We start from the raw sequence: 23,680 nt of genomic DNA on the forward strand, positions 1-23,680 counted from the left end.
TATACATATTTATAAATATATAAAAAAAAAAAAGATTTTGTAGGTGATGCTCACACGTAATTCATACAATGTGAATTCGAAGCATTAATAGAATTATATGTAGGTACATATGTATTTGTACTGCCGCACAATGTTGACCGCCTGTAGCGCACTCAGCACAACAAAAATGCCCTAACTTTCCCGGAACTCATTTTGCTTCCGCTTGGCGCTAAAGCAACATGTGTGCATCAGTCCGGGTTTGCTTGAATGTGTGCCTCAATGTTCGTCTGTACATGTGCATATGTATGTATGCGTTTACCGGCGCAACCCCTGTTGCTAGGCATTCCAATTTCATTCATAAATGTTAAGTTGGCAACAAGCAATTTACATTTTCCTAGCGCTGGTTAATTGCGCCATTCATTTTACAGAAAAATATTAGGAGAGAAAAACATGAGAGGATCAATAATGGTATAATGGTCGTATAATTTGCAACTATTCATTCCGTTTTTTTTTTAGAAAAAAATACTTCATTCAAAATATTGCGCTATTGCTCAACTGTTCGATAACTAAAACAATCTCCAGTGTTAATAAACAGTATTTTTTTGCTAACATGGCTCAGTATTTTTTTATTTTTTTTATTTTTATTTTTTTTTTTTTTTTGTCATAGAAGTTATATATCATTACACTTTAATAAAAGAAACGTTGTAAGAAATTCTAAATTTTCAGTTTTAGCATCGCCAACTATCCATACATAAGATTTGCATATCGAAATTTCAAAACATGGCTTAATAACTTAACAGAGTGTTTGAAGTTAACAGCACGCATGCTATCTCTGTCTGCACGTCTTGCTTCTTCTGTTAGTTTGCTGCTCGCTCTTCATTATCGTTTCATTTCTCGTTGCGAACGGTTGTGCGATTTGGTGCGCGTATAGATGTGTAAGCATTTAACTAATTCGCTCTTTCACAAATCGAAATCGAAATATAATTCACCGCTTTGCATTTTATACACCCATTCGTTGTCGTCGGCTTTTTACTATATTGAATAGAAACCCAAAAATTATGTGTATATATGCAAGTATTAATACACACAAAGTGCGTGAAGCAACAATAAAGTGATGTTAAAAGCATTGAAATACAAAAATCAAAAAAAAATCTCGAACAAAACGCATACGTCGTAGGTCGTAGTCGGTGTCGGTTGCGGTTGCGGTAGAACGAAATCGAGTTATTTCCATTTACAATTCTTATCTAAATGCAACCCTGTGAACCAGCACTAACATTATGTTGTTGAAAAAGAAGCGATATATGTGCGAAGAGCAGGACGACGCTATCGACATCGTTGCTGGTTTCGAGGCAAGCAACAACAGAAACACCAACGCGAACAACAACAGCAGCAGTAGTTATGGATCCAACATGGCTGAAACACGCGAAGTCCGAATTGAAGAGCAATTAAAAGTGAAAATTGGTATGTAAATCTGTGCAAATCAATGAAAACTTCAGAACAACTACTAAACGAGGCCAATATGTGCATAAAGTAACTACAATTTGCACGCGTATGATAGTTTGTCGATGTGAAAAGTGTATTGGAATGTGAGCGCGTCGCTATGAGGCGCCCAAGCAAACGTAAAACAGTAAAATGAATAGCAGCTTTTTAAAAGAAAAATGTGCAGCAAAGAGAATAATGAATTAGTGATTCCAAAAATCAATGAAATGCAACTAATTGTTTAGCATTGACAAAATACAGTAACAAATGCTATTTTTTTGTTGGCTGAAAATGCATTATTGTGTGTGAGTGTGAGGCAGCAGCGTGCGGTGCTGTTTTCGCGCACGGCAAAGCCGTATCATGCCATCTCGCTCTGGCAGCACTCGCGTGTGTGTTTTTTGATGCAGCAAGCAACAAACGAACATTTTACATTGTTGTCGTTACTGTTGCTGGCAAAGCCAACACGAAGCTAGTTCCGCTGCTGTTTTGTCTACCAGCCGACACCGTTGCTGTTGACTGGCTGAATGTTACGGCATCGCCCCCGCTGCCGCGTGCAGTTGCCCCTTTTTGTGAATGAATTTCGCTTGTGTGTTTGTGTGTGAGTGTGAGTGACGACGCTACAGCTACAGCGCATGTGCCAACACACTTACAGAGGCTCACATGCATACACACACATACATGTGCATATTGAGCGATGTGTGGGTTTTTTCATGAATGGAATTCGAATTCGGTGTACTTTTCTCTGGTGCTGCCGCCTACCACACGCACGCACACAAAGATACATGTCATATTACCAACACAAACGCAAATGATGTTTTATGAATGATTATCAAGAGCAGCTGGATTGCGATGTACGATGCTGATAACCTCGATTTTGCCATTTGATTGCACATCCAAGTCCCGATAACAAAACAAAGTTTCTTCTTCATATCGATTAAAGTATCCGCCAATATCAAATAAAAAAGGTCAACATCTTCACTGGTTCCATGAATGGAGAAGAGTCGCATCTCTATACCTGACTGTCTCTCTCTGTCTTTCACACATACTCTTTACCTTCCTATATCTTCCTGTCTGGTCATAACTGTAACCACTTCAGCATTTGCGACTAGAGGCGACAGATTCTCGTGCTTTTGTTGCGGTTATTTTGTGTACTTGACTGGTTTTACATTTCCTGTATCGCCTTTTTTGTCGCTCTTTTGGCGTCTTCGTCGTGTGAATAGAGAATTATGAAAGCAACAAAAAAATTCAAAACTAAAACCACAGCCGAAACGTGGGACACAAACAACAACAACTACATAATAAAAAGGGTTACTTCTATTTATGTGTATGTGTGTGTGTTTGTTTGTGTAATGGCCTCATTTGCCTGCCGCCAGCCTGTGCTCGTCGCAGTCCGATCGCATTTCACACCTGCACGGAGCCCCAACGCTCTGCAAATAAACATATCTTGATACACATTTATTTATTTTTACCTCTTTTCCATATTACTTGTGGCGCGCTCTACCCGGTGCCTTGTTCGTTGCTTTACATTTTCATTTTCCGCCCAAACAAATTCAATCTTTTCGCTTCGTCCATAAGAGGCTTTTGCTACGCTGCTCAGTCGCCCCTTCTGCCTGCCCCCTAGCCCATGCCCTTGGGCTCATAAATTATATGCAAAGCTGCTGCAACAACAGCAAACATTGTAGCAGCTTTTGATTTCCGTTTCCCATCACATGAATTTCCTTTCTTGCGTGTGTGTGCACGGTTTCGGCTCGAGTTCTTTTGCCATAAAACTTTTGCTTTTGCATTTGCTTTGCTCCCCTTTCCAAGACATTTTTTCTGCTGTTTTTTTTTTCTTTTATGCATGCTTCAATTGTTTTCGCATGTGCTTGTGTCATTGTCGGCTCGAACTTTTTGTCTGTCTTCTCTGTCCCTTTTGCCAGCCGCTTCCTTTCTGCTGCTCTTGCACCACAAACTCTCAGCTGTCTTTTTCTCCTTTCTGCTTTCGGCATAATGCTGCTACCTCAGCAGCTTTTGTGCTGTTTACTTTATTATCTTATACTTTACTAAAGTTGGTGGTTGACGTTTTTGACGAGGTACTGAAAAAAATATTGCGACAAATATTATATAAATATGAGATATGCAAGGTGAGATTTTTAATACTTATACTATATATATAAATATGAAGAAGAAGGGGACAAGCAGGCCAGCTTTAAAACACTTGAGGAATTAAACCGATATATTATTATTAAATTGTATTGAATTAAAGCTCTCATATATGGTAATGATTCGATTATTAGCTAATAACTTAAATCCATTTATTATGGATTTCCCTGAATCCAAAAAACTATCAAATCATATCATATAATTAGAGTTCAACAGCAGTTCATTGAGTAAATTAAGGTCACATTGTGACAAAATGTTGATTCTTATAATATGAGCACCGTTATACACCTAATGCAAGTTGAACGTTCCCTTCGTTCCGTTCCATCCATCCATCGCCGTCCATCCGTTCGTTCTTCGTATGCCCGTTTGTCTGGCTCTGTCTTTGCATATTTTTCTTCTCTCAAGTTTCATATTTCCACTTCATTATGCTTTGCATGCTTAATAATACTTCCACTTCGTGCTCAGTTTCAATTACACAAAGTTTCGCTTTTGTTTGTTGTTGGAGCTTTCCATTTTGTTGGCTGTTGCGATTTCTATACCACATCGCGCCAGCACTGACCGAAATTGGCGTAATACTTTTTCCACTTAATTAAAATGTTTAGCGCATAACCTAAATTTCGTTTTTCATGCGATCGCAAATGCGAGCACCCTCTCCTCCTCTCCTCATCCACACATTGAGCATTTAGATGCCCAAGTTGCAAAGTTGCAGTTTTTTGTCCATAGAGGGCGCATGCAGCTCAGCTGCCAGTGACTCATAACTGACTCATTTAACTGGGATGCTAGAGACAAGATACAATCCACGAGGCAAGCGCAGCTATGCAATTTATGCTGAAATATTGATGACAATTTACATGACGCGACGCCCAGATGACAACTTAGTTGGTGCTGGAAATGGAGGAGGTACTGGTGGGCAGGGCTATGGTATGTGTTGGATTAACATGGGCCACACACGCACTGCGGATTCTGTTGAACTTGAAAAGTCTAACAAGTAGCTGACAGTTTGTTGTAACAGGCATAAATGAGCACGCATGCATACGTGTGTGTATGTGCTGTGTGTGTGTGTGTGTGTGTGTGTGTGTGTGTGTGTGTGTGTGTGTGTGTGTGTGTGTGTGTGTGTGAGTATGTGTACAACAAGAAATAGTTTTGCCTAAAAAGGCAATTAATTAAAAGCCGGTTGGTTGTTGTTGTTTGGGTCCGAGCAGCAAATCCCAAACTGGTTGCCAACAACCAACCACTTGAACCACTGAGGAGAGAATTGTCCGACTGCCAGGGACTAAGTATTCTAGTCTCTGCTCTGATCTCTGTTGATCTTCGCTGCTTTGTTGACAATTAGTCTGCCTTGTCGTTTGTCGTGTTCCTTTTGTCTTTGTCGGTTGCTTTATTCACTCTTTTTTCGTTGTTTAATCATTTTTCTAATACATATTTTTGTCTTTATAAGCGTGTACGCTTGGCCAAAGAGCAATTAAAATGGCATTTTTCATTAGAAAAACTCTTGAATGTTTAAGCCATGTGCTGTGGTCGTATTTAAACACTATCTGGCACTGTTATCTTTTGCTTAGTATCTAAATGAAATGAATTACACTTAAAGTGGTCCAGATATAAGTAACTTAAAAAAGATTTAGTAAATGTTTTTGGTGTTGACTAAAACTTGACAGATTCACTGTTTAGAGTTCTAGCTCGTGTGTCATCACTAGTATGGCTTTATTCATGTCATACCGATGTGTATCGACAGATAACTATTGAATAATTGCATTGGGTAATTTTCCAATTTGTGATTATTGGATAATTTATCGAAGTTAATTGCAGCATATGTATACATTTTATTCGATATTTAGAGTGACCTTAATATCTGTTATTTCCATTTGAAATATTTAAAAGTAAATCCAATCTTTAATAAACAAAAAAGTAGTTTGCACATTCCTTAAATATTTAGCTAACGATCTCAGTCCGGTTTAGCAGTAATTAATTGCAATATTCTTTGTTAAGGAAGTGTCAAGTGTGACCAGCTGCATTGCTTTAGAATTGTTGTTAGCAAAACTTTCAAAATTGCTGCTGCTGCTGCGCTGTTGTTGCTGATGTTGTCCTTGTTGTCATTGCTGTTGCTGTTGTACTTGTACTTCCAAAGAACAACAATTGCATGTAATTAGCGCGTTACTAAAATACTTTTTATCCAGGTCGCCATGCTATGCACTTTTGTGGCAATGTTGTTTAACTTGTTGCTGCCTCGATTAGCTGCTGCAACAGCTGACAACGTCATCGACTTGAATGCGGCAGCAGCTCATCATGAGATGAGGTTGCAACTGTCGACACAGCTTGAATGATGAGCATTTGTCTTTTACTTTCTTGCCCAACGATTGTAATAATAATAGTGATAATAGTAATGCATTCACCGAGAGTTTAACCCGCTCTCGCTCTGAGTCATTCCCTCTCCTTCCGGCTGCCGTCTTTTATGACTTAACGCTTGACCTCGCCTCGCGTCACTTTGATGTGCTTTGACTTTGCTTGGGGTCAGCCCTGGGTTGATTGTCTTTGGGCTCCGCTCTGCACCCTAAGCACCAAGGCTTTGAACTTCACGCTGGGCTGGCACTTCTTTTTTTTTTTTATATTACCAACCGACATTAATATATAAAAATTAACTCGTGTAATTTGTAATTAAAACTTCAAGTTTGTCTTTATGACGTTCGCTGACCATAACATAAATATAAATTTAATGCTCTCATTTATGTGCGCTTCGCTTGTTGCAAGTGTCGTTTCGAGATAGTGTTGGTCTAGCATGAAGAGCCATAAAGGTAGTTCGGGTCGGAAGTGTCATGAATTTATTACGTCCTCAGTTAGACTGATTTTTACAACTTTACGATTAGCTCTACTATTTTTTTTGGGTAAAAACTCTTGAAGAACAATTCCCGTTTTTTTTTTAATGCAGTATTCTCTGGCATTAAAGGCATATTTTAAGAAAACATTTTAGGCCTAGTTAAAGAACTCAGTCGAATGAATGATTGTAATATGCATCTATAATTTATATAATTATAGAATATCTTGAGATTTCAGGCAAGATTTACTGTATATAGATAGTTGATATAGTGAATGAAATTTATGTGATGCCATGTCAATCTGGTCAAGCAAAGTAACTCTCATATATATAAAGTCGTTTACTATATTTACAGTGAACCCACGCAAGATGGGAACAATTGTTGGTTTGAGCTCGTGTCGCGCTGTATTGTAGGCGTTTTAGCAGTAGTTTATTTGCTATTGTTTCTATTATACACAAACTTGGCGACACAGCAACACAACTTTGTCATTGTTTTTGCTGTTGCTGAGGCTATGGCTGTTGTTTATTCAGAGGTTTGGCAAAGTTAATAGGCGTCTATTTTTGGTCACATCCAGAGGCCTCGACGTGCATTATGTTGTCGGAGCGCTGCTTTAGATGCGAGTCGTGTGTCGCTGTCGTTGTCGTTGTCGTCGTTGAGAGTTGGTGACAAAGTCAGTGACTTGACTGATTGCCAGGCATGGTTAATTGAAGGTTAATGGCGCCAAAAATGAGCATCGCGGGCTGCTTGGCATGCCACATGAGACCTGTCATAATAATACATTTATAATTAGTTGAAGTTGCACTGATGAAAACTTAAAGGAAAAACAGAAAGTCGTAGCTGTTGCTGTCTATAATAAATGAAACACAAGCGAAATACTCCGATACGTCATTGGAACCAACCGCAACCGCAAGACACAACTAGCAATGACAAGGCAGAAATGCGGTTACTCATTGCCATATTGATTATATTAAGATGCTGACAATGGCTTAGACATGAAATTGATAACCAAAACCTGAAATAAGCAACTGAAATCAACCGAACTCTGTCAGAAACGAGAGAGAGGATAGAGGAAATGATTTTTATATAAAAATGAAGAATATTGAATTTGCTGTGATTTAATTTGTGCACAAAATGTAATTCCCACATATAATTGCGGTAAAAGCTATATCAATATTATTATTAACTAAAGTAAAGAAAAGCTTATAAGCTGTGGTCTGCCTTGACAATCAAATGAAATCTTATGCACTTCAAACGGGTAAAATCTGTAGTAAACATTTTCAATATCAGGAATAACTATAGTGGAATGAATAGTATGTTTGATAAAATGCATACTTCTGTAAAGTATAATAATTATGTTGTTCTTATTGTAAACTATACACAGTACATAACTGACTTAACCTAATTTATTAACTAATATTAAGTGTGACTACTTCAGTTAGAGTCTAATCAAATCAAATCCAACGACAAGGGGAAGCTTCCATTGCCTATTAGACGAGTCATACAAGTATAGGCTTGATAGCTGTTGGAAAGATAGGGGGCACGTTTACCGCATGTATCGGGCGACATCAAGTGCTTCATAAAAGAAACATCAAAACGGCGATCAACGATCTATGGATCGATCGGACGAACGATGACGCTAATGAAAAGCTGTAAACACGCGAGCAGAAGCCAAACAACAGACGAAGCAACAGGCAAGCGGGGCAGGCCAGACCAGACCCGGCCAGGGCAGGCGAAAGAAGAAAAAGAAGAAGATGATCATGTGGATGAGAAACGTAATCAGACCGGAAATCGATCGGCACGTACAGCAAAGCAACAGACAAAGAAAGACGCAACAGATGAGAGACAGACAGAGAGAGCATAGAAAGAGAAAGAGAAGACACAGACAAGCGGGACAAACGAAGCAGTGAGGGAGAGGGAACTTTTCTGTAAATGATTAAAATGTACTCATTTCATCATGAGCTGGAGAAGAGAGCGTCAAATAAAAATTGGAATTGCATATTTGGCTCGTTGTTAAAGTAAACTGGATTGCACGCCAACTAACCAGTTACTTCCTTTGGCTCCAATTAGATTGGAGAGTAACCCTTCTTTTGATGTGACCAAAAGGAAGTGGTAAACGGAAAAGGAAGTTGTTCACAGGGCCCAGGGAAATGAACAGGCAGCTAAAATGTGCAACGATATTATGAATGCAACAAGAGGTATTAAGACCTATATCATAGATACACACACACAGTCACACACATCTGTTGGAGGGCGTACACCTTTGGCTCAAATCTGCATAAAGTGCAAGTAATCTCTGCTCGACAGGAAGCTGACGTTTAGACAAACGGCCAGAGACCCAGACGTCATCATCATCATCATCATCACCACATCAACATCGTTTGGTCTGTCTGTAAATCTCTCATCCGCTGACTCGGCAGGGCGAAAAAAAATATATATCCACTCTACATATATAGCGCGAGAGAATTTATCTCTATTTCCGTTTCTTTTGCATATAAATTTTGCTGCCTCTTTTTCTCCTTTTATACACCCTTCAAAAGGGGTATTATAATAGTATTTGCTTTTCCAATAAAAGCTTAATGTTAACTCTTATAGCTATAGGTAGGATATATTATAAGCTGCAAAGTAAAGCCTTATGAGGAATATTTATAGTTGCAATATTATATATGTATATCTACAGATATCTGGATATATATACGTATATAGTTTTTGAAAGAGTATTTCGTATTCACTTTGCCAATTTTCAGCTGCTCTCTGTCGTTTTTCTTTGTTTTTAGAATATCCGCAGACCGCACAACTTCTTTTTACCCCAGTCCAAAGTATCTCTCGTTTTTTTTTCCTTTTATGCACTGCTCTTGAAGTAATCGCCTCATTAATTCGCGGGCGTTTCACGCTGCACTGAATCAATTTGCATATTGTGCAAAAGGAAAAACAGAAAATGGAAAACACACACAGACAGATGTGGTGGACACGGATAGGCAGACAGCCAGAGGCGAGCAGGAAAAGCGTAGGAGAGTTGGCATCAAAATAAAATCTACTTACAAAGCCTTTAAATTTAATTTTCCTTTTGCCATTTCGGGGACCTGGAAATTGAAAGCATTTAATGAGTCTGTCGAAACACGAGGCGCGCCTTTTTGCGTTAACATATATATATAGCATACATATATACATATAGAGAGTCAGAGAGTGAGGGAGAGAGGGCTATTCCCATCTATGTTTAAAAAGCCGATTCTCTTGCTGCACGAATCGTGGCGTAATTTTCTGTGCGCCTGAATGACATTGACGGGGCACACTCCATGGGCAAATGTCAAAGTTGTTGTGGGCTTTCGTTTTCTTCCCCTTCATCATCGAGCACTCATTTGATGTCTATCTGTGTATGTGTGTATGTGTGTGTGTGTATGACTGGCCTTAGATGTTGCCACGTGGTACACGTGTAAAACGGGCGCTATTATTAGATGCCTCCATCAAGCCGAACCAATTTAGGGAAAAGTCCAAAAAATATTGCTTTAATCATATGAGCATATAAGCTGATTCATATTACAAAATATCATACATTATGCTAAGCACTTTGTAAGCTTTGTTATCAATGCGTAATTTAATTTTCAATTATCTCAAAACACTCGAGATGAAGAGCGAAGAGCTTCATCGTTCCCTGAGTAGTTCAAGTTCAATTTTGTGACCTAGCGCACATATTTTAGAGAATGTGTAGATGGGTATTTCCTAATTCATAGTTTGATTCTTGGTAATATGACAATAATTAGTAATTTGTTCTATATTCTCTATGCCATATCTTTGTAAAATGCAATACAGGAAAAGCTTCATTTCCGTTGGCTGGCATATGAAAGATGATATGATTTATAAACCGATTTCAAGGACGTATAATCGAACGGAAAGCAATTAATTTTCTAAATATGTGTGTATGTGCATGTGTGCATTCTCTAGAAATTCGTTATCTGTTTAACGCGCTACGTTGGGCCCATAGACTTTCCCTGCGATTAAATAAATTCGGTATAAAACCCAATTATAACGCTTAAATTTAGCCAATGGGGCAGTTCATTCAAATGGAATTTCACTATGTATATCTGCATATATTAGCAAGTGTGTATATTGTCATATAACAACGCCACACATTATATACAAACATAAACATAATGCAAGAGGAAGGAAGGAAAACATGCTTTTATTAATTTGGCATAAATAAAACGTCACGGCGCGCGCGTATTTGTAGACATAGTGTAAAAGCGTACAAAATTCGGCAGTTTGTTTGGCTGGCTGCGAGGAGCGTGGAATTCCCTCTGCCAACAAAAACAGCGGCGAAAAAATGTGAAAACGACACAAAACAACAAAAACAAACAGCAAAAGCAGCAGCAGTAGCGCGCGATGCCAATTCATGAATCATGAATGAATGAATGAAACTGTCTGTCTGTCGTGGTGCGGTTAGGAGAGCAAGTCAAAAAGAGACGGAGAGAGAGAGAGAGAGAGCTTGAGTAACGGCAAGCGGCATGAATAGCAACCGAACGGGAGGGATGAGCAAAGAGTAAAAGTATTTTTTTTTTTTTTTTTTGTCATTTGATTTGTATTTTATTTCATTTCATTCGTTGTCGCTGCTGCTTTCGTTTGTATTTTTGCATATAAAATCTGACTCTGTATTGTTTTTCTTGTAGCATTTACGTAGCCTCTGCCATTCATAAAACGAAACTTGGAATGCCAAGACGAAAAAGAAAAACAAAAACAAAATAAAAGCAATGACGACAACCATCGGCTTCATCGTCTTTTGTTATCAATCGTATTTGTTGGTGTTTTTGTTTTTCTTGCGAGTACAGAGTGAGCGCACGAGCGAGCGTAAAAAGCAGCGTTATTTTGTCACTAATACACAGGCAACCAGAGTACGCAAATATATAAGTGTGTGTTGTTATTGGTCTCTATGCCAAAAGAGACAGTCGCACACACACGCACTCACTTAGCTAGTTCACCTAGTCCAGCCCAGCCAGCTGTGTTAATAGGAAGGCCGCAGGGGCACCTTCTCCACTCGCCTCATGGAAAATCAAGAAGAAGAGTCGCACAACACAATATTTTTGCGCATTTGGCTTTGCCTTTGCATGCCTACATGCTGCCTAGCACGCACACACATGCATAAATATTCATCATACGCATTATATTTCCGCTCGACTGCCGCTGTTAATTTTTATGCTCTGCACAATGTCAAGAAAGGGTATATTCGCTTTTTGCATCAGACTGTTAAATTTATGTTATTACTAAAAATTTATTTTTATAAAAATGCCATAAATTAAAACGATCAAAAGTGTTAATTTCAAAGTAAAAATATTAAGTTAACAAGTCGAATGAAATGAATTATTTCTATTATTTTGACACTGCTAACAGAGTATAGCGCAATCGTTCGCAAGGTTTTCAATATTCATTGAGTATACTTTGCCAATGCCTTCCCGCTGGTCATTGCCTGATTAACTTGGCTTATCAAGGCAATAGCAGCAACAGCGAACTCTTATTATTAACTTTTAACACTCAAAAACAGGGACATGCCGTCTATACAAGCATCTGGCATTGTCTTTGCTGTTGTTGTTGCAGCTGTTGCTGCTTGTTTTCGCCCAGGTGGGGCTGCGCATCGATAATGCAATTTATCGACGCACAGGAAGTCACTTTGGCGTTGGCCTGCCCTTTGGCGGCATCAAAGTGAGCCGACAAAACGCTGTGCTAAAAAAGTTGTATTTTAACTGAAATGATTTGTTAAGTGAACGCATAATTAAGCAACTACTTGCAATGAGATTTTGCAATATTTTCCCTTAAGACGTTAATCGATGTTAGATATAATATGATTGAAGCCAAAGCTAATTTATTGCAATACGAAGCTTATAGAGCCGCTAGCATAATTGAGCAACTATTAATGTCGCAATGAGATTTTTCCATTGTTATTTGAAGATGTCAATCGTAATCTTATCGATGTTAGATATGATTGAAGCCAAAGCATATTTATTGCGATAGCTAGACAGGAAGCTGATTCACTTATCGTTAGGTTCAGTTCACGGAACAAGCGTGTTCATTTGAAGCTGGAGATAGAGTTTTTATTTAAAATATTATTTAATGCTTTAGAGTTTTTATACTCAATATATATTTTTGACTTGCAGGTGAAGCAAAAAACCTGAGCAGTCGGAATGCAGCGAACACTAGTTGCAGCACTCAGGGCACTCGAGATGTATACTGCACCATTGCCTTGGACCAGGAGGAAATATGCCGGACGCCCATCAGCGAACGCACCCTGTCGCCTTTTTTTGGCGAGGAGTATCAGTTCAAAATACCGCGACGCTTTCGCTATCTGTCGGTCTATGTGTGGGACCGGGACATGAAGCAGGACAAGCCCATTGGCAAAATAGCCATCAAACGGGAGGAGCTGCACAAGTACAATCACAAGGATCACTGGTTCTCGCTGCGCCCGGTCGACGCCGACTCGGAGGTGCAGGGCATGGTGCACATACAGGTGGCCTTCGAGGAAAGGCCACAGTTGCTCACAGAAAGCATCGAATTGGTCCAGCTACAGCAACACTCGCATCATCAGCGCGCCCATCTGAATGACTACAAGGAGAACAACGAACTGAGCAACATTCAACGAGCCGCAGCAGCGACAGCCGCGAGTGGCGTCAACTCTGCGGGCATGACACTCAAGACTCGGGCGGCAGGTCTCTTTGGACATGTGGCCCATCATCCGCAACATCAACAGCAGCTGCAGGCGCATCTGGCCACATCCTCCACGGATCAGCTGGCCAACTGGAAGAACACGCATTCCAGCAATGTGCGCGTGGCGATTCGTGTGCCGGCGTGCATAGACCTGGCCAAGAAGCAGGGCACCTGTGATCCGTTCGTCATCTGCACGGCCTACTACAGCAATAAGCAGGTGATCACGAAACGTACAAAGCAACGCAAGAAGACCGTCGATCCCGAATTCGACGAGGTCATGTACTTCGATCTCTCCATTGACTCCGAGGCGGGCAGCACGGGCACAACGAATAGCAACAAGTCTGCTGCGTCGCTGGAATCGTCCGCCAATAAGGCGTACGCGATTTACCCACTGGGCGGTGCCGATCTCTGCGAGATTGCTGTCACGCTGTGGCATGACGCCCATGGCGCCATGGCCGATAAGGTGTTCCTTGGCGAGGTGCGCCTCCCGATGCTGAACAATCAACAGCAGCAGGCGGTGCAGCCCTCTGCTTGGTACTATCTGCAACCACGCACCACATCCAGCAGTTGCCGTTCCCTGAGTGCCACTCCCCGTTCCTGCGCCACGCCGCCTGGCACGCGACTCAGCGTGGATTCAACCATTGGATCGTTGCGCCTGAACCTAAACTACACAGCAGATCATGTGTTTCCACTTGCCACGTACGATGACTTGCTTAACTTGCTCCTGGAGTCGGTGGATCAGCGGCCCATCACACTGTCCTCGGTCTACATTCTCGGCGAGCTGGTGTCGGGCAAGACGGAGGTGGCCCAGCCCCTGGTGCGCCTCTTCACACACACGGAGCGCATTGCGCCCATTATCAAGGCCTTGGCCGATCATGAAATTTCGAATCTGACCGATCCCACGACCATTTTCCGTGGCAACACACTCGTCTCCAAGATGATGGATGAGGCCATGAGGCTATCGGGTCTTCACTATCTGCACCAGACGCTACGTCCGGTGCTGTCGCAAATTGTGGCCGAGAAGAAACCATGCGAAATCGATCCCAGCAAGGTGAAGGATCGCTCGGCTGTTGACACCAATCTGCACAATCTCAAGGATTATGTGGAGCGTGTATTCGAGGCTATCACTAAGAGTGCAGAGCGTTGTCCCAAGGTCCTCTGTCAGATCTTTCACGATCTGCGCGAATGCGCAGGCAAACATTTCCCACGCAATCGCGAGGTGCGCTACTCGGTGGTCTCTGGCTTCATATTTCTGAGATTCTTTGCGCCCGCCATACTGGGCCCCAAGCTGTTTGACCTGACCACAGAGCGACTGGTAAGCAAAGAATTTGACAACTGGTTGATATTCCTGATCTAATTCCGCCCATTTTCTCTCTGCAGGATGCCCAAACAAATCGCACGCTGACACTCATCTCCAAGACGATACAGTCGCTGGGCAATTTGGTCAGTTCACGATCGTCGCAGCAACCCTGCAAGGAGGAGTACACTGGGGAGCTGTACAAGAAGTTCTGCACAGAAAAGCACGTCGATGCGGTCAAGCACTTTCTCGAGGTTATCTCCACGCCAAACGCCTGTGACACGCCCAGCAAGCAGTTGCAATCAATGCCACAGTTGCCATTAGAACCAGTATTACTAAAGGAGGGGTAAGTTTGATTTGAAATTGATTAATTAAATACACATGTATGCATACTGGAAAACAATTGATAGTTTTCCAATGGATTGCAATATCTTGCTATCGATAGTTTTCCATCCTTGCCATTGCTCTCAGTGCAAACATATCTCAAAGTTTTGTATACACCACATTTGGTTGATTATGCTTTATTTTATTCTAATACCAAAACTTTCTTTGTCTTTCTCTTCTTTTACGCGCGTGCTGCTTTATAAAAAAAAAAAATAAAATAAAATAAACAACAACAACCCATATCATCACATCACGCCCAACAAATTCCCATCACCACACATCACACATCCACAACAAAAAACACACACACATACGCACATACATCTAAACCATTTGCACATACAAATAAAAAAATACTAACGTCTAGCGAGGGGTAAGAGAAAATTTGCTTTTAATTTTGGAACTATTAAAAATTCTGTTTTGTTGTTTGTTACATTTATATTGCAAACAAAAAAAAAACTAACAACTAAACATTAAATGCATAGCATTTGCTCATTTGTTTTCGTTCTCTTTCTTTCTCTCCTTGCTACTTATTTATATGTGTGTGTCGTGTCTCGCCGTCCGTCTCTCTATCCATCTGGGCGCACAGCATGATGACCAAATATCCGACAAGCCGCAAACGCTTTGGAAGCCAATTTAAGCAACGTTACTTTCGCCTGACAACGCACTCGCTGAGCTATGCCAAGTCGAAGGGCAAACGACCCATCTGTGATATACCGCTTGAGGAAATCGGAAGCGTGGAGCAATTGAAAGACAAGAGCTTCAAAATGCAAAACTGCTTCAAGGTGAGTTGCAACTGCGGATCAGACTTTATCGATAACTATCGGCTAATTTGAATTTGAGTGGGACACGCCTCGTTGCAGTTGGCGGCATGAGGTGGGAAATTCAGACATGCATATACAGTGAACAGCTTCGATCTTAGACACTCTTTTTTCTTGCCGTGTGGACATAGTTCATGCATAGCTAATATACCCAATTGCATGTAAGACAATAATACCGGAAATGCACAATTCTACAAATGAATTTTTATAAATAAATTAGGTGCAGGCAGCCCACACATGCTCAGCGCGCTAGTTTCGTTGCAGTATGAGTGTGTGTGTGTGCAGCAAGGTTGCCATATGTCTTACATATGTATGTATGGGCCACAACTATCAATACGATGAGAAACTCAATCTTTTAATTACATGTTCGTTTTTTTTTTTTTATATTAGATATGTTTTTTTTCATTAAAATCTAATCAAAAAGTATATAATTTAAAAACAATTTGATTAATATCATGCGCAGAAATTAGTTGTAATTGCAAAGGGCAGCAGTAAAAGTAAGCTTCGCACAAACTTTCACTTGTCGTTTGAATTTCCATCTAGACGCGTTGCGTCCATGCAAATGGCAAGCGCGCAATTAAAAATAATTAACATTATTATGAAAATGAGTTGGCAACATTTCCACACTTCTGCAATTCCCTCTCCGGCTACGGCCAACTATAGTTTCCAACACCAACTCGAACTCCGACTCAACCGCGCCATTGTTAGTCTTCTGCTTCGCCTTTTCATTTGTGTTTTGCGGCGACAAAAAGGGAAATTTCCAAACGCTTCAAGAAGTCGAGGGCGCGCTTGAAAGCAAAGAATTCGGTTACGTTGGAGGAGGCACGCGTGGGACTTTTGGCCGTGTGAAACGACAATTGCGACGGTTTCACTATGGCATTTATATAGGCTGAAAGTGAAAAGAACGCATATAATAATTTGAAAACATGTTCACATCTTCCATTCCACAGATCGTGCACAAAGACCGCCCGCTTATTGTACAAACGACGAACTGCGTGGAGGAGCGCGAGTGGTTCGACCTACTGCACAAGATCTGCCTAATGAACTCCATCCGGATGCAATACTTTCATCCCTCGGCATTTATCAGTGGCTACTACAGCTGCTGCGGGCGCTCCGACGAAAATGCACCGGGCTGCAAGAACGTGTCCGCCAAGGAGATGGACTACTTCCAAATGGACTTGGTCACCGCACTCGATCCGGCACTGGATCTGCAGCGCATACACACGCTCATCATGTCCAATATGAATCTGCTGGACGCGCTGCTCGACCCGCTCGCCTACCACCAGCACCTGTCCATGCCCCTGCCACAGCACAGCCAGCAGCAACAGCAGCAGCAGAACAATCCGCTGGTCCCGCTGGCCAGCGCTCTGCAGCAACAGTCGCCGCAGGCATTTGTCGAGTTCAAAAAGACGATCGAGAAGCTGCGCGACAAGGCCTACGCGATCGATAGGGATCATCGGGACTACAAGCAGGACATCACACGGCAGCTGAAGTACGGCAGTCGGCAGGCTCCGATCGGCGATGACAACTACTGGCACATGATGCGCGCCGCTGGCCAATTGAATCTGCAGCATCATCACCAGCAGCAGCACCAGCAGCAACAACAACAGCAGCAGCAACAGCAACAACTGCAGCCTGTGCTGCCGCAGATGCAACATGTGCGCGCTCTCCCAGCGACAACGAACAGCAGCAACAGCAACATTAATGTGAACGCCTACTTTATGCACAATCTGCAGCACCAGCATCAGCGATTGCAGCTCCACCAGCAGCAGCACCAACAGCACCAACATCAACAGCAACAACAACTGCAATATCAGCAGCAACTGCGCAACCAGCGACACAATAACAACAATAACATAAACAACAATAGCTGTGGCAACGCTTCGTCGTCGAGCCCATCGTCGACAGCGTCAAGTGTTGTGGCAGCCCCGCCCAGCAGTGTAGCGAACGCCCCCGTTGCAGTGGCAGCAACAGCTGCGGTGCTGCCAAAGCCAGCGCCGCCGATTTATTAGCGTTCAAGATTATGCGTATTTGCCATACCCAGAGCGATAATATTGACTCGGTGAATGCGCATAATTGTTCTACTATTGCCCCCACACCCCACTCCCCCTGCACAAACACACCCACACACATATTCACAATCACACACACACACACACACATAAAGCTACTTCGAAACACTTCCAGCAGCAACAGATGCGTTAAGCGTGTGCTTATTTTAAACTATATTTTTTTTGTACGAATTACAAGTTTAAAGTGTGTAGATCTAAGATTTTTTAATTAACTATTTTTATACACATTTATATACTATGGAGTAACAAACAAGCTAAATGTTTAAGCCTATTTATTATTCTTTTGTATTTATACAACACCCACACACACAAATTTTTCTACTTTGATTTTGTGTAGCCGAAATATCCATGCAAAGAAAAACTGATAACTATGTAAGCTGCTAGCAACTGAAACAAAAACAAAAACAAACCAACTCCAAAATTGCTAAGAATTTTTAATTGCTAACTACTCGTAAGTTGTGTAATAAGTTCAAAAACTTGAGTAATATATATTTAGAAGAAAACGTTGTATATAGCAAAAAGCAAAACGAAAGCGAAGCCTAAACATACTTTAGCTCTATACTATAGATACATATATATATTTATATATGCATATATAATACATATACCAGTTATGCTAGGCGTAGACAAATTGCAACTATCTAAATTAGTTAGATACTTAAGATTGGTCTAGGCAACACCCACACATACACTTAACTCACATTCAAGAGAAATTAATTGTAGCAAATTGTGAAAGCGAATTCTACAGACACATACATGCAAACATATGTACATTTACATATACTTACACATTACACATATATACATTTACATATATATATTTATCTGTCATACAGCTAATATTATACATATATACTTAGGTATATGTATTTGAAGCTCTGGCACACAAAGCAAAAACCAAGCGTTGTTAAGAACAAATTTACTTCCATTTTACATACACATACATATTTATTGAATGCATTTAATTTCTCATGTTAAATTTAAACGAAACAAAAACAAAAAGTAAAAAATGTAAATTGTTAATGCAAAATTATGTTTGTTAGCTTATTAACTTACTTCCACCGATTTGTTTCCAAAGCTCTTCCAATATTGCATAATCGTTATATTTAATAATACATAATTACATTACGTACATAATTTTTTTTGTCAATTGCCATATTTAGAATTGTTTTCAATTTCTGCATTGCATAAATGTCTTCCTCTTCACAAACTTTTCGTTTTGTTTATGCATTCCAATCTCTTTGTGCATTTCTTTGTTCTACTGTTGCATAATGTAAATATTCACATACAAAAACTAAGCATACGACATTTATTAAATCTAAACAAAATTTAAAACCAGAAAACATTTTTTTTTTTTTTTGCTAAATAATTCATTTGCACTTCGATTCATAATTTTGTTATAAGTGCTTAATTTTAGTATAATTTTATTTACTTATACTACGTAGCTTAAGTTGTTGGTACAAAGAATCGAAAATCATATGTTTTAGCGAGAAAATAAAGCGTATCGCCAATGATTATGTTTTGTTTTTATTATCATTGCTATTATTTTTTAGATTACTTTATTTAGATGCTTTATTTATAACCTCATTCTCGTGCTTTAGGAAATTTTTGGCATCCTGTTGTGATATCTTATACGAAAAGAAACAAAAATAAAAATATAGAGAACACACATCTATTAACTGTGTGTTAGTTGGTTGATGAGTATATTTGCAATACATTTATTGTACGTTAAAGCTGTTAAGTATTTACATATATATTCGTATTGTGACAATTAACAGAAAAGCAATTTTTTTCGAAAACTACAAAGAACACACGCGTACTCGCAAAAATACATACACAAATGTAGTTATATTTTCTATTATGTTTGATAATTAAATTCACACCATCATAATCCGAAGGATACAAAACGGAAACAAATGAAAATCCCTAACTTATAAGCCTGAAAGACAAATACTGACGAGTGTTGTGCTTGGTTTCAATACCATGGAACAGACAAAAAACGGATAACTTCCCTATTTTTTGTAAGCAAACCTTTTGAAATTAACTTTTACGTATAAATAAATATTTATATAAATATACAGCCTGATGACTCGTATTTTAATACCGATAGTTTTCCATTTGAATTGCGCGCGCATGAGTGCTGCGCTGGTATGTATTTTTCTTAGTGCCGTCCCCTGCACGAAAATACTTCTGCTTGAGGTTTATTCGCGATGTGTTCGCGTTGCGTAGTGAATGGCTGCACACCGTTATCGCTTGGAAAATGTACAAAAATACTATTTTAGCATAAAATAATAATTTAGAATAAATATTAAATGCTAATGTGTGTGTGTGCCGAGTATTTACATTTGCGCAGCAACCGAATAATGAAAGCATAGCCTTCTATCCTACTGTAACACCCACACTGCTGTTGCTGGCTCAGCAGAGTAAAAATAATAAAAGGCGGGTAGCGGAAGAAGAAGCAATCAAGTGGCAGCAACGATAACAAAAACAACAGCAGCAGCCAGCAGCCGCTGCGGCAGCTCCGCAGGCAAAATGCAGAAAGTTAATTAGCGTGAACAGAATCACCGCTCCGTGGGTGGTCAGTCGCAATTTGTGTGTGTGCGCGCGTGTAGGTCAAGAAGGGTGGGCGCCTGGATGACATGGAGTTCGCTGATCTGATAAAAACACCCAAATTGGATGGGGTATTCCTGCATACCAATGCAACAAATGCAACAGTTGAAGGCACCCTGTGCATAACGGGTCACCATTTACTGCTCAGCGCACGCCAGGAGAGCACACAGGAGCTATGGGTGAGCATCCAGTGAAGCGAATAATTGCTTTTTGCTAGTTAACGGTTAATTGAATTATTGTGTGCATTTTCCAGCTGCTGCACAAGAACATCGATTGCGTGGAAAAGAAGCCGAGCATGGGCCAGAACATTGTCATGGGCGGCATCATAACACTAAAGTGCAAGGATTTGAGAATTATATCTCTCGAGATCAAGTACGCCAAAGACTTCTTCAACGTGGCCGCCTCCTTGGAGGCGCTCAGTGCAATACAGAACGTGGAGCTGGAGTATCCATTCTTCTACAGACCCATGTACTCAATACTGGAGGATGGCTTCACCATGTTTAGGTTCGTTCTAATATAATTATTAAATTACGCATAATAACTGTCTTTATCGCAGGCCTGAGCTGGAATTTGCACATCTTATCAGCGGCATGAGCATGGGCGGAGCCTCGTCACCAAATGTGGCAAACATAACAATTTGCACGCCCTCCACATCGTCTGTTGGCATGGGCCATAGCAGCATACCCCATCCGCTGCAAAATGGATTCGCATTGGACGCGGCGACTGCGTTAGTGGGCAGCTGTAGCGGAAGCGGCAACTTTGTGTCGGCCTGCGAGTGGCGAATCAGCCACGTAAATAGTGACTTTAGCGTCTGTCCCACATATGGCGCCACACTGATTGTACCTAAAGCAATTAGCGATGAACAAATCGCACTCTCCGCTGCATTTCGAGATGGCGGACGTTTCCCATTGCTCAGCTACAGGCATGAGAACGGCGTCAGTTTAATTAGATTGTTGATTTGTTTAAGGACATAATTGAATTAACCTATTTCCCGCACACAGGCCATACTGATGCGCAGCTCACAGCCGTTGTCCATACAGGGTATCAAGCGCTGTCGCGCCGACGAGGCGATACTCAACCTTGTGCTGGGACGCAGTAAAAAGGGCTTCATTGTCGACACGTGGGGCAAGGGCAAGTCGAACACGGAAACTGATCTGCACTACTCGCAGTGGAAGAAGGTGAATCGCGCAATCGGCAATGTCACCTCACCCGCCTCCATTCTGGACAGCTTTGCTAAACTGATTGAAGCCTGCAACGATATTGGATGCAGTACAGACAAGTGGCTGTCGCGTTTGGAGAACAGTGGCTGGCTAAGCCTGGTGCTCAATTCGTTGAATGCTTCGTGTGTGGTGGCCCAGTGCTTGGATCAGGAGGGCAGTCCAGTGCTGGTGCATGGCGCCAAGGGTCTGGACTCCACCCTGATTGTCACGTCGTTGGTGCAAATCATCTTGAATCCAGACTGCCGAACTGTGCGCGGGTTAGCTATGTCCTGTCTTATTTTGTATATTATAACTACAATTATTGATGCATTGCAGCTTGCAAGCACTGATTGAACGTGAGTGGATACAGGCGGGTCATCCTTTCGCCGCGCGACATCGCTACTCCTGCTACACTCCACATCAGTTGAGGAACAAGAACTCGGGCGCCACCTTTGTTCTCTTTCTGGATTGCATATTTCAGCTGTTTACACAGTTTCCGTGCAGCTTTGAGTTCAGCACGCAGCTTCTTATATTACTCTTCGAGCACAGTTACTTCTCGCAGTATGGCACCTTCTTATGCAACTCGGAGCGCGAGCGACACGAGCTGCAGGTGCACACAAGAACCACCAGCTTGTGGTCGTACCTTAATCGGCCAGATGTGCTGCAAACCTTACTTAATCCCCTGTATGAGCCGAATTCCAGCGTGATTTGGCCCTCTGTGGCGCCCATTAGTTTGGAACTGTGGAGCGGTGAGTCTTTGCATATTATTTCCATTGAATTATTCACTCACATTTATTTTGTCTTCTTTATTTGAAGAACTCTATTTGCGCTGGGTGATTGATCAAGGCAATTTAGCAACTACCATGACACAAATACAGGAGCTGATAACAAGCGAAAAAGAGCTGAGAACCCAGGTGAAAACTGTGACTTTAAAGTTATACATTTGAATTTAATAAAACAATTTCTTATAATTCGATTAGGCATTCAAGCTGCGCAAACAGGCTGTGGAACTATGTCAGGAAGTTGCGGCACAAATACATGATCTGGATAATGCATGAGTGGGTTATCTACCTCACTGCGCAGTTATCTCTGTGTCTCTCTAACCATATTTTATATACTATATATATATATATATAACATACATATATACACTTATTTTTGATACTTTCTGTAGCCATTTTGAATCAATTGTTTAAGCAACTTTTATTTTGTATGAAAGTTCAACACTAATGACTAAGTCTCGAAAAGTTCCATTTAAAAACATTGCTGAAACAAACCCAAGAATCAAAGAAAAGAAAAAAAAGATCTGATTTTCGATCAAAACAGAGTGTCCGAACATTTTTTCCTAAATGTCCATTGTAATCTATTGAAACGACAGTCTCATCTGTTAATCTGAAGCGCTCTCTCTCGATGTAATTAACAAGCGATCTCCCTCCTCTGTGTACTTTAACAAAGCTCTCTTGAAACTAACTTGCACATAAGATTATCAAATGTCTAACAATTTGAGTCAATTTTTGACGCATTTACATGTATGGAATTTTTAGTAAAATAAGTCTTCAAATTTACAATTATTACTTAACGATAAACACAAAACTTCGCTAAGCAGCTGATCAAATGTAAAATTGTTCAATTTAAAAAATTTGCCTTTTTCGAAAAGTTGGTATTTTGTAAATTTTGATTGAATCGCGTACATTTATTGCTTTTAAAGCGTTCATAAAAGAAGAGAGTAATATATACATAAATATATATTAATAACGTCAAAATCTAGCTTATACTGTCTCTCCCTATTTTCATGTGTTAATATAAATGTTTGTAGTTAGTATGGTAAAAATATTGTATGTTTCTTTCGAATTGTGATCGTATTTGAAATCATAGAAATTCTTATGTAATTGATATGAAAATATTTATATATATCTATTGTGCGTATTTTGAGTGTACTATGCTAATTAACAATTAAGTGCAATAAATGCGTATTATTTTGCCAACTCATCTATTTAGTAAATGCAATCTATTCAAACACCTGGCAAAACACCTTGCAACACTGCTGCCACCTGTTGCACTTGAAGTCTCAGGTTTGGCATCAACAAATGAAACGCAGTTTAATTGCCGTTTTCTAAAAAGTAAATTAATTTATTTTGACTATACAAAATTGTTTCTTTCCTATTGTATTTGTATTTGTTTTATATATAGTTTATTTTCG

At 40.5% G+C, this 23,680-nt stretch overlaps 2 protein-coding genes and 1 long non-coding RNA gene across 4 annotated transcripts; 2 read left to right on the top strand and 1 right to left on the bottom strand.

Annotated features, from left to right (window-relative positions):
- Positions 1–849: 849 nt before the first annotated feature.
- On the top strand, positions 850–18,211 carry LOC6583359 (GTPase-activating protein). Of its 2 annotated transcripts, XM_015162829.3 has the most exons (6): positions 850–1,440; positions 12,551–14,412; positions 14,478–14,740; positions 15,146–15,151; positions 15,368–15,563; positions 16,550–18,211. In XM_015162829.3, the coding sequence occupies exons 1-6, from the start codon at positions 1,257–1,259 to the stop codon at positions 17,609–17,611; spliced, it is 3,573 nt and encodes a 1,190-aa protein (XP_015018315.1). In that variant the 5' UTR covers positions 850–1,256; the 3' UTR covers positions 17,612–18,211. The 2 variants fall into 2 exon arrangements, with proteins under 2 accessions (XP_015018315.1, XP_002009029.2); XM_002008993.4 differs by lacking the exon at positions 15,146–15,151.
- On the bottom strand, positions 2,410–11,774 carry LOC26528020. Its single transcript, XR_001449177.3, has 3 exons — positions 11,368–11,774; positions 2,944–3,533; positions 2,410–2,885 (listed from the first exon to the last, which is right to left on the bottom strand). It is a non-coding gene; the product is annotated as an uncharacterized LOC26528020 (long non-coding RNA).
- A 1,668-nt stretch (positions 18,212–19,879) lies between the features above and the next one.
- Positions 19,880–23,469, top strand: LOC6583361 (myotubularin-related protein 9). The gene is made up of 7 exons (XM_002008995.4): positions 19,880–20,460; positions 20,535–20,785; positions 20,838–21,216; positions 21,283–21,758; positions 21,817–22,229; positions 22,297–22,394; positions 22,461–23,469. The coding sequence occupies exons 1-7, from the start codon at positions 20,311–20,313 to the stop codon at positions 22,536–22,538; spliced, it is 1,845 nt and encodes a 614-aa protein (XP_002009031.1). The 5' UTR covers positions 19,880–20,310; the 3' UTR covers positions 22,539–23,469.
- The last annotated feature ends 211 nt before the right edge of the window (positions 23,470–23,680 follow it).

Source organism: Drosophila mojavensis, unplaced genomic scaffold (assembly GCF_018153725.1).
Source record: "Drosophila mojavensis isolate 15081-1352.22 unplaced genomic scaffold, ASM1815372v1 contig_74, whole genome shotgun sequence".
NCBI classification, from domain to species: Eukaryota; Metazoa; Arthropoda; class Insecta; order Diptera; family Drosophilidae; genus Drosophila; species Drosophila mojavensis.